At 39.8% G+C, this 11,754-nt stretch overlaps 1 protein-coding gene across 1 annotated transcript in view; it reads left to right on the forward strand.

The window, feature by feature from the left end:
- RABGAP1L (RAB GTPase activating protein 1 like) overlaps nucleotides 1-11,754 on the forward strand; it is a 648,400-nt gene that overhangs the window by 74,585 nt on the left and 562,061 nt on the right. Inside the window, exons 4-5 of the mRNA XM_027868366.1 lie at nucleotides 7,193-7,400; nucleotides 9,671-9,845. Coding sequence (XP_027724167.1) covers nucleotides 7,193-7,400; nucleotides 9,671-9,845 — 383 coding nt within the window. The remainder of the gene's footprint in view (nucleotides 1-7,192; nucleotides 7,401-9,670; nucleotides 9,846-11,754) is intronic.

Here is an 11,754-nt window from a genome sequence, read left to right on the forward strand (position 1 = left end):
AGAGAGAGAGAGAGAGAGAGAGAGAGAGAGAGTGTGTATATGTGTGTGTGTTTGTGTGTGTACATGTATATGTGTGTCCTAGGAGTGTTTGAAACAATTGAAGCTTTTGCCTTTTTTTAAAGAGTTTTATGTTTGTTTTTTCTTTTTTTAATTAGCCATTTCAAGAACTACCACCTTACCCATACCTTGATTGAACTCTCTTGAACAAAGAAAAACAATGAAGCAATTTTATACATTTGACAGAATAAATATTTTGCCCTGCCTTTTTGATGTTAGAATCATAGGATCATAAATTTAGAGATGGAAGGGACCTTAGGGGTCCGTTGTACCAGTCTCTTTCTTTGAAAGCTGAGGATTTGAGTCCAGAGAAGTTGTCACTTGCCCAAGTCTTTGACATTGTGTAATGTATAATACTCGTGTTTTATGTTCTTTTGATTATGCTTATATTTTCTTTATCAGTTCATACATTTTCCTGTGTTTCTAGGAATTCCTCATATTTATCATTTCTTTTCTTTTCTTTTTTCTTTTTTTTGGTTAGGCAATGGAGTTAAGTGACCTGCCCAGGGTCACACAGCTAGTAAGTGTTATGTGTCTGAGGCCAGATTTGAATTCAGGTCCTCCTGAGTCTAGGACCAGTGCTCTATCCAATGCGCCACCTAGCTGCCCCATATTTATCATTTCTTACTGCATAATAATGTGTTTTAAATCAGTAAAAACACGTTTATGAAACCCTATATTCATATATTGGGCTGCTAGGTGGTGCAATGCATATGGCTCCAGGCCTGAAGTCAGGAAGACTCATCTTCCTCAGTTCAAATCTGACCTCAGACGCTTACTAGCTGTGTGATCCTGGGCAAGCCACTTAACCCTATTGACCTCAGTTTCCTCATCTATAAAATGAGCTGGAGAAGGAAATGGCAAACCACTCCAGGATCTTTGCCAAGAAAACCCCAAGTGGAGTTGTGATGAGTCGGACGTGACTGAAACTACTGAACAACAGCGATATTCATATATCGCAGTTTACTCAACCATATTGCAATCTATAGGCACCCACTTTGTTTCTAACTCTTTGCTATTACAAAGAGTGTTGCTATAATTTTGGTGTTAATTGGAATTTTGGATGGTGGCTGCCAGCGGTAGGCTAATGGGGGCGAAGTATTGCTGTTTCCAGGGTTCTTGTACTTACCAGACTTGCAGTGGCATTTGGTTAACAGTTGGTGTTGATGATAGTGGGTTTTGCAAATGGAAGCATACAATTAAAAATGATTAGTTAAGGATGGATTAGGCAGCTCGGTAGGAGAGTGGGTAGGGCTTTGGGGCTGTAGTCAAGAAGACATGGGTGTAAATCTAGCCTCAGACACTTACCAGCTGTGTGAGTCTGGGCAAATCCCTTAACATCCTACAAACTCAGTTTCCTCAACTACAAAATAGGAATAATAATAGCCCCTACCTTCTGAGGTTGTTGTGGGATAAAATGAGATAATTTTTGTAAAGCACTTTGCAAACCTTCAAGTGCGCTATAAATTCTAGCTATTTGTTGTTGCTGTTGTTGTTGTTATTACAACATCTTAGAGTCAATAGGTAATCATTGGAATTTAATGAGAAGGGAAGTGACATGGTCAGACTTGTGGTTTATGAATATCACTTTGGCAGCCATGTGGAGAGTGGATTCTGGTGGGGAAAAACAAGACAGGGAGAGCAATTAGGAAGCTATTTCAATAGTCCAGATGAGAGATGATGAGGGCCTGGGTGAGGATGGTGGCTGTGTGAGTAGAGAGGTAATGGAAATGAGAGATTTGTGGAAGTAGAGAAGACAATATATGACAATTGATTGGATGTATGGTGTGAGAGGGAGAGTGAAGAGTTGAGAATGAGACATAGATTGTAAACTTAGACGTGTAGGAGTATGTTGATGCTCAGAATAGGCATGTTCAGAAGGGGTGGTTTTTGGGGAGAAAGGTCACATAATGAAATCGGCAGTGAAGGTAGCAATCTGCTGGTACTTGTTCATTCTATGCAAAGGCCCTTTGTCCCATTTCAAAAGAAAAAGGAGAGGTAGGGTAGCAACTTACTCTGGGGCACCAGCCATAGAAATTAAGTGCAGGGTGCAGGATGCTGGGTTGGTGGACTTTTGTCTGCACAGCTGCTTGGATTGAGGTTAGCTTATATAACTCTGAGAGACTGTGGTCTGGGATAGCAGTCAGGAGGCCAGCAGTTTGAGGGGCAAGAGTGAGCAAAAATGGATGCAGTTGGGTGGGTAGGTGCACAGGAAAGGCTTCATATGGAAGTTGTTGCTTGAGCTGTGAAGAGAGGAATTCTGTGGGAATGAGGAGAAAATACATTTCGGCATGGGGTATGGCTTATTTGATGGAATCACAGAGTGCAGGAGAGGGAGTAATGTCCAGTGTGTCTGGAAAGATGGGTCGGAGCCAGATTGTGAAGGGCTTTGGAAGTTAAACAAAGGAGTTTATATTTGATCTTAAAGGTAATAGGGAGCCCCTAGAGTTGATTGAGTAGGGCAGTTGTATGGTCATATTTAAGGAAAATTACTTGGTAAACATTCAGGGCTCTCTCCTTTCTGATTACAGCTAACCTTTCCAGCCTAGTTTCCTGAGCCCCATGTACACATTCTTGATTACAGTGCCACCCACCCACCTCTGCACTCATACAAGGTATCCTGTGGGACTGTGATGCATGCCCTCATTGTTTGTACCTGTGGACATCCTTCTCTTTCTTTGTGACTTAACTTGTTTGCTGTTTCTTCAGTGAAACTTTCCTTATTTCCTTGAATGTGTTCTCTCCCCGGTCAACATTTCCCAGAACTATGATCTTCAAACTTTTTTTGATCATATACCTCTATCAAGAATTTTTTTTCCTGGTATTTATGCTAAGGGTGGAGAATTGGAGAATTTTACTGATGGGCAGCTAGCTGCCCAGCTGCTTGTGTGGGTGATTGTTTCAGAGTTAGATTGTAATTCTCCAGAAAAGCTGACATTTGGATCTGAAGGAAAGAAGGTTGGGGACTTGCCCATTTGGAGGAGGGAATCAAATGAGGAAGTGTGAAGGGTAAGTGTGGTTGTGCTGGAAATAGTTTATATGATTGGCCACCTTGGCAGGATGGAATGCAGCCCATCTTCCTATCCTATCCAAATTGGTTGATCCCAATTTGGGAGTCATGCTGTGGCTTCCCAGGTGACTCCCATTTTGGAAACCACTGGTCTTTGTCTCAATATCTCCTTTGTGCTGTCATCTCATTTTCTACTTGTGTATAAATTGTATTTCCCGGCCCCATATTTGATTTAATTTGATTCATTGAAGGTTCTATAGTTTTTTATAGTCATATCTCTAGCACGTAGCATACTGCTTCGCATGTCATGAATGCTTTATAAATGTGTATTGACTTGCCCACTTCTTAGCCACAGAGCCCATTATGTATAGAGCGTAGAGAGCCACACACTCTAGAATAGCAATGAGTATGGCGAACCCTTTAGGTATGAACTTCAGTGAAGTGCTGTAGACACGGGGGTTTTGAAAAAGACCCAGTATAGTTAGTTGATTCACCTGCTAGAATAAAGAAGCCCTTGCTTATACTTGGCAGTAGTTACAAAAGGCAAGTTCAGGGAGTGCCAAAGCTGATGAGCTTGGAGCAGAAGAAGCAGAGAGAGGGAGTGATAAAAGGAAGAGAAGTGAAGAGGAAAGAGAGCACAAACAGCGAGTGATTGGAGAGAAGCAGGTCTAGAGGACAACGACAATGGGAAGCAGACTAAGTAGGGCAGATATGGTCAAATGGGAGGGCAGGGAGAAAGGAGCATTTAGGATGCATCTGTGTACAAGTTAATGGAAGTCATGTGAAAACATTGTATAGCTACGGATATTTATAGCAATGACTTTGAGTCTTCACCAAGAGAAAATGTGTTCAGTTTACTAAGGCAGGGAAGTTTTGGCTAGATTTCCATCAAGATATCTTTAAAGTTTGTTTTTTTGATGGTTAATATTTAATTAGCTCTCTCCTTTGCTTTTGCTCTCTCTCTCTATTTTATCTCTCTACTTCCTTGCTCTGGTATCCATCTCTCTCTATTCCCTTTCCTAAATTGTGCTTGTATAAATGAGGTATTCCTATATGTATTTGAAAATACTGCTAACAGTGGGGAAAAATGGTACTGAGATTTTCTTTGTATCTTCTCCAGTGCCTATCACATTATGCTGCACATTGGAAGCTGACAAATGTCAGTTGAATTATAACTAAATTATAACTGAATAATATTATAACTGCTTCTACTGTCAACTTTCTTTCTTTTCCCTTTCTTTGTTTCTCTGTACACACACACACACACACACACACACACACACACACACAAGTTTCTGTATGACAAGGATGAGAGTGAGCAAGAAAATGAGTCAGGTTGTTTGGGGAAACACACACACACACACAAATGATAAAAATAGTTTGCATGCTGAGAGCTCCATCTGGCTTGCATGAAATCTTTTTCTTATGCTGTTATTCTTTCCCAGTATACAACTGCCTCTTTATTTCTTATTGTAGATAGATATGGAATATAGAATTTGAGATTGTAATTTATGTAAATTCCATTAGACATCTGAAGAAAATAAGTTCAAAATGTTTTTAAAAAAATTTTACATAGGAGACACCTTTCTGTTTCAGTTTTGATTTGCAAGAATAAGCTCCATGTCTGTACTGACTGTCTACCAATGCTAGATATTTGATGAGTGCATATTTTCCTCTTAAATTCTCTAAACATTTATTATATACCTACTATGAGCTAGGCTCTTGGAACCCGGTAATTAAATGAGGCACAGTTTGATCTGGGCAAGGCAAAGCAGGCTACAAAGCATTTATTAAGCTCCAATTATGTGCCAGGCGCTATTACTGTTTGGGAATACAAAAAAAAAAAAAAAAGCAAAAAGAAGGATAGGCCCTGCTGCAAGGAGCTTATATTCTACTGGGGGAAGAAAAAACATAAAAGGAGGTTCTATCAGGAGGGGAGAAAATATATCCATGAGAAGGCATGATGCTTAAAGACTGGAGAGTCAGAAGCAGAGCTAGGAGGGGAATGAAGCATGGCTAATTTGGACCCATTTGTAAAATGGAGGGCCCTGGTTGGAACTCATCAGTGGGAGTTGGGGGTCTGTGATGAAAAGATTTTCATGGTATGAAGGCTCCAGGGGATCTTGAGGGAAGTTCCCGGTGTGAGAAAGTAGGTAAGTTATAGTGGTAAAGTCCAGGAGAGTCAGAAGCAGAGACAAGAGGGAACTGAAGCTAGTCCAGTATCAGAGATTGAAACCCAGGACTGAAATGTAATGAAATACGTATAGACCAGAAAATTCTGTAAAAGGAAATACTTGAAATAGGATTAAAAGGATATTATTTACTAAGAATTGATTCTGGTACCCTTTACTTCCACATTCATGAAGGCAGCAATTATGGGACAGAAAGAGGTCCTGATCTTAAGAAAATGAGAATTTCATCAAATCTTAGTAATACTGATCCTTGTAGACTGGATTTTTATGCCTCAGGCAACAAGGAAGTTAATCAGTGGTTCAATCCCTAGTTTTCAAAGTCAGCCAAATCCCTAGAATGGCTTCCTTATTTCCTTGAAAGGAAACTGAATCAATCCAAGCAAAGAAAATATTATTCCTACCACACAATCCTTGCCCTTAAAGATCTTATAGTATAATAATGGAGAGAAACATATTTACAAATAACTATAAGACAGTGAAATAAGTGCACAGGGGAGATCAAGATGAAGTACCATGAGAAATTCTAGGACAAAATAGTTTTTCATCAAGGAGAATCAGACAAGGCTCTACTAGGAAGTGTTACCTCTAATGTGGAAATATGTTTCTGTGATTACACATGTATACCTATATCAGATTGATTGCCGTCTTGGGGAGGGAGGAGGGAAGAAAAGGAGGGAGGAAAATTTAGAACTCAAAATCTTATAAAAATGAACATTGAAAACTATCTTTATATGTAATTTGAAAAAATAAAATACTATTTGCAAAAACAAAACAAGAAAAAAAAGAATAATGTCACCCGAGGTAGACCAAGGGGTGGAGGAGGCGTTGTAGTGATTTGAAAATTGGGCTGGGAAGCATCATGAGCAACGGCCCAGAAGGAGGTCAGAGAGGGAAAAGGGAAGAACGATCAAGTATAGGAGACAAAGAATGTTGTGTTTTGGACTGGAATATAGAATACGTGAAGGGGTACGTGCAGGATAAAGCCGTAGGATAAAGCTAGAAGGCTTGGTTGCAACCAAGTTGTTGAGGGTCTTGAATGCCAGGCTGAGGACCGTGTTTGATACAGTAAGCATTGGGAAGCACTGAATGTATTTGAGTGAGGGAATTACTCAATGAGACATGCATAAAGAACATGAACAGCATGAAGGGTGGAATGGAGTTAGGAGACCCTGAGAGGCAGGGGCACCAAGAAGGCAGCTCTTAAGGATAGTTCAGACAGGAGTCATGAAGACCCAAGTTTGTGTGGTAACGGTAGGAGTGGAAGGGATGGGCCTGATGTGAGAGAGATGATGGAGTCAAGAAGGGTTGACATTTCATGTGGGTGGTAAGGAAGAGGGAAGAGTCAAAGGTGATTCTGAAGTTTTTAATCTGTTTTTTGGTGGACTGCAGATGATGGTACTATCCACAGAAATAAGAAAGTTGTAATCAGGGACAGTTTCGTATTTAGGATCATGGATTTTAAAAAAAACTATTGGATTTCATTAGTGTAGGCAGTCCTTGCAGAGGAATTTCCTCCATCAATGTAGATGAGTACCTTGTCTGTAGCTTTTAAAGTATTTAAAGTATTGCCTGGGGCGATGAGAGGGTAAATGACTTTCACAGCTAATATGTAGCAGAGGTTCCTATTGAACCTCCAGGTCTTCCCGACTCCAAGGCCAGCTCTATGTCCACTGTGCCATTTTGTCTCTCAGAATCATAGATGCTTAATAAATACCTCTTGACTGATAGATTTTTAGGGGGATTTCAACAATTTAGTTGACTCCCTACATTTAACAGACGAATGAATTGAGGCCCAAAGAGGTTGTGACTTTCTTAGGTCACATTAGTAGTATTTGTAAGAGGCAAGATTTGAATCTATGTCCTCTGATGCTAAATGCAGTCATTTAATCATCAAATGTAATGTGTTTTTTTCTGTTTTTTTCTTTTTGAGAAGTTTCCACTCACCGACCACCTTCTCCCAATGAACCACCAGAGGAAGATAGTGTATTATTTAATAAACTGACATACTTAGGATGTATGAAAGTTTCTTCTCCTCGAAATGAAGTAGAAGCTTTACGAGCAATGGCAACCATGAAATCTTCAAGCCAGTTTCCTTTCCCTGTCACTCTCTATGTGCCAAATGTTCCAGAAGGCTCTGTAAGGTGAGTTCTAATTATTTCTCTACTCTTCAAGAAAGACATAAACTTTAGTTGAATTTTATTGATTTATTTATTTCTTTACTTTTAATTCAGTTTTATTTTTAGCTCCAAATTCTTTCTCTCTTACCTCCCCCTCTTCCACCTTGATAAAGTAAGAAACACAAAACTCGTTACAAACATGTATAGTTGAGCAAAACATATTGTCAGCATTAGCTATGTCAAAAAAATGCTTTTGAGTTATTTTTTAAAAAAATCCCATTTAAGACTGCCTTTGAATTCAGTTATTTTATTTGTGTATCTAAAATGAAGATCCAGGTTTATTTTAAACCAGGACCGCACAGCCTGCGGCCTGCCAAAGGATTTTGGGCGGCCCGTGAAAAATGTAGAGGAAAACATCCTCTACATAAATATAAATGGCCCATGGGCCACAGATTTTGCAGGCCTGTTTTAAACTCTTGCTTCCTGTTTGCCAAATATACCTACAAACAAATTGATAATTTATGAAATTATGAAATGGGGGCAGACATGCTAAATTCTGTGGGAAAGACCTTGGTGGCATCAGGAAATGGGGTGGCAATCACACTTTAATTAAACATGCAGGGTATGGAAGCAAAAAGCCCATAAAGGCAGAGACAAATGATGAAAAGTGATCCAGAGGAAGACAGTGGCAGCATGAGGGCAGGAAAGAGGATGGGGTTGGGGAGAGGCAGAGAGAATCACTCACATCACTATAGATTAGAATTGGGAGCTCTCAGCAGCATGGACCCAGTGGAAAAGAACTCAGGGGCAGGAGTTTGAGGTCTCATTTTTATTTATTTATTTTTTTTGAGGAACAGACCAACTCCTCTCTGTGCCATTTTGGGATTAGTTCATTAACATTCAAATCATCTTAGAGTTATCAGTAAAACTTCGAAGTCAAAGTTATCACCATCTTTTTGAGGTTCTGCTGTGGAGGTCTGGAATTTGCATATTACAGATCAGAACCTCGACAAACAGCCCCCAGATGGTTTCCCCTGATTCTGCACATATTACCAGGATGTGAATTTTAGTTAATATATGATACAATTCGTAAATTATGCTCCTTTGATCTTTGGGACGGTTTTTATGTGACTTCCAGGTTCCCCTTTGCAATCTTATTTCTGGCTATTGCCCCTTTATACTGGCTACTTATAAACTTATCATACGACTAGAATGGGAGGAGGTGGCCGGGGGACAGGAAGAAGACAGAATGTTAACACACGAAGGCTTTAATATCCAATTAGGTTTGGATGTTTAGGTGGAAAACAAAAGGAGACACTAGTTCTCTCCCTTCCCTCCCTTCTTTCTTTCCTTCCTTTGGAATTTCAAGGTGGGGAGAGTGGCTACTCCCAGACCATACTTTCCTTGATGTGATTTTCCCTTACACCAAGCCTCTGTTTTGTACTTTACTTTGGAGGCCAAGCTTCACTGAAGTGTTTACATTCTAAGCCACTTGAATCTCACAACCCTAGACTGATGGAATCATTTGTAAGTAAGGTCCTGAGTCAAATGTTTTCTTTGCTTCTGCTATTTAGGAGCTTATGAGTTATCTGAGTTAGGAGCTTTATGACTTATAAAATCAAAAGCATAAGATACATAACTCAATATGCTCAGCCCTTTGCTAGAAAGAAAAACCTCAGCATTTGGGATGGAGGGTTAAACTCCTGACCTGTTTTAGTTTTATCTTTACCAGGCTAGTCACTGGTGTCTTTCATTGCATTTTCTCCTGTACCAGTGAGTAGATGTAACAGATCACTTATGACCAGTATAGTTTGTAGGAGACAAAAAATTAGGAAATCAGAACAGATTAAAGAAATAGAACAAAGGGCTAACATTTGTGTAAGGTTATGAAGTTTGCCAGGCACTTTATATATAATATCTCATTTGGTGACATGGCTAGTAATTGCCCATGAAAGACAACAAGGGAGTTAAATCTTGTTGATCCCAAGGAGCAGCTATTGACAGTAACCTCAGTCCATTCCAGCCACTAGTTTTTATTATTAGGAAGTGGTGGCCTAGTTATTGTTGTTGTGGTTTTAATGTACCATCATGAGCTTCTGGGCTTTTATTTATAATTTATAAACTGCACATAGCTAATGGGATCAAAGTCCAGTTATTGAGCTTAAGCTTGAATTTATTTCAAAGCTCTTTTGAGCCCTGAATGGGATAAGCCCTTCTTGCTAATTGCAATCCTAAGGCAAGAAATGAGCAACAAAAAATAAATTTTGGGCTCTTCTGTCACCTTTGTTTTGCAGAATAATAAACCAATCCAGCAATGTGGAAATTGTGTCATTCCCAATCTACAAAATATTATTTTGTGCACGTGGCCACGATGGGACAACAGAAAGTGATTGCTTCGCATTCACAGAGAGTTCTCGTGGGACAGAAGACTTTCAGATACACATTTTCTCCTGTGAGATTCAAGAGGCAGTAAGTATCACGTATCCCAGCGATCTGCTATAGTCAGAAATTTAATTAAAATGATATTAATAGGACCTCCATCTGTATTAATTAGTGTTGGGACGGGACTGTACCTAGGCTTCATTCCTTATACTATGATGAGGAAACTCCCTGTAATGGTGCAGGTGGGCACCTTCTCTGCAACTTGCAGGCCTGGAGAGCTGCCTGGAGCAGGAGTTCTCTCACCTTGTGGTCCCAGGACCCCTTTCCACTCTTAAAAATTGAGGACTGCCCCACTCCAGCCAAATTACTTTTGTTTATATGGGTTGTGTCTGTTGATATTTACCATGTTATAAATTAAAACATGTTTAGTATTATTATGAAAATAATTTTGATCTCTCATAGCCCTGGAAAAGGTCTCAGGGACCCTCAGGATCATACTTTGAGAACTGCTGGCCTAGATCACTGAGAAGTTAAGTGACTCTCCTAGGATCACATGGCCGTTATGTGTTAGAAGAGAGACTTAAAATCCACGTCTTTACATCATAGTATCTATGTGCACAGATAGTATAACATAACATTAGGATGTGAATAGATTTCTTAAGAGGAAGTCATGATTTGTGGTAGCACAGAGCCACATGGAAAGAGCTGAGTCATAGGGAGTGCCTATCTTAGTGCAGAGTTAAAATAGTTTTGTTTAGCAGCATTAGAGGAAGGGAATAAGCATTTATATAGCGCCTACTACATGCCGGGTGTTGTGCTGAGCCCTTTTTCTATTTTTTAAACAAATACTATCTCCAATTCTTATAAAAATCCTGGGAGTTAGGTGCTATTATTATTCTCATTTTACAGATGAATAAACTTAGGCAAGCAGAGGTTAAAGTGACATGCCCAGGGTCACACAGCTGGTAAGTGCCTGAGGATAGATTCAGACTCAGGTTTTCCTGACTCTAGGCCAGTGCTGTACCCACTGCCAGCTGCTTGGTGCATTACAATTTAGCACCATGTTGTGGAGAAGTCAAACAGCGTGAAGTTTTTTTTTCTTAGATTTTTTTATACTGTCAAAAAAAAAAGAGTGTTATCTGCCATCATTCTTAATGGATTGTTAAAGATGAATGAAAAAAAATTCACGTAATAGCAGTTGTGCCCTGTATAAAATTGGGTAACCTTGGAATAGTGTTTATTTTACAGGTCTGTAGTTTTTGTTTTTATTTTGTTTTTAACCAGTGCTTATTTGTGAAGTGAGCTAACCAAAAGATTGATTTTTGCTCTGAGAAATTGAGTAATTAAATGTTCTTGCTTAATGCAAAGGATTTTCCAACTAGTAGCCAGTTTCCCCTACCAATCAATCAGCCATTCAATCAATAAATGTTTATTAAGGTCCTACTATGTTCCAGGCACTGTGCTAACTATTAGGGATACATAGAAAGGCGTAAAGCGTAAGTCAGCCCCTGCTCTCAAGGAGCTCACAGTTTGATGAGGGAAGACAGCATCTAACAGAAGCTGAAAGTGGAGAGGGGAGAAGGGAAGGCTATTTACTGGTGTGGGGATATGGTGAAGTCCTGCGCCAATGAGGGAAATGAGCTGAGGAGGTGAGTGATGTAGGTGATTTCATTTTGCAGAATGATGAGTTTCTGTGGGATCATGCAGCCCAGGAGAGCAGCTAGGTGGGGAATGAGGAGAATTCCCAGAGAGTCCTTCTAAAATGAGGGAGGATCATCATCGTCATAGACGGGAGGTCTCCAGTGGTTAGATGACTTGCCCAGCATCATATAGTCAGTATGTGTCAGAGGTAGGACTTGAACCCAGGTCTTCCTGGTTTTGAGGCTAGCTCACTGATCTTTATGCTATGATAACCTTAGTTTGATTTCTATTAAAAAGTTGTGGGGAGCAGTTATCAAAGGGGAAGGGTGGGGGACAGAGAGAACAGATAGAGGAC

This window comes from Vombatus ursinus, unplaced genomic scaffold (assembly GCF_900497805.2).
Source record: "Vombatus ursinus unplaced genomic scaffold, bare-nosed wombat genome assembly UNPS02014789.1, whole genome shotgun sequence".
In the NCBI taxonomy this organism is placed as follows: domain Eukaryota; kingdom Metazoa; phylum Chordata; class Mammalia; order Diprotodontia; family Vombatidae; genus Vombatus; species Vombatus ursinus.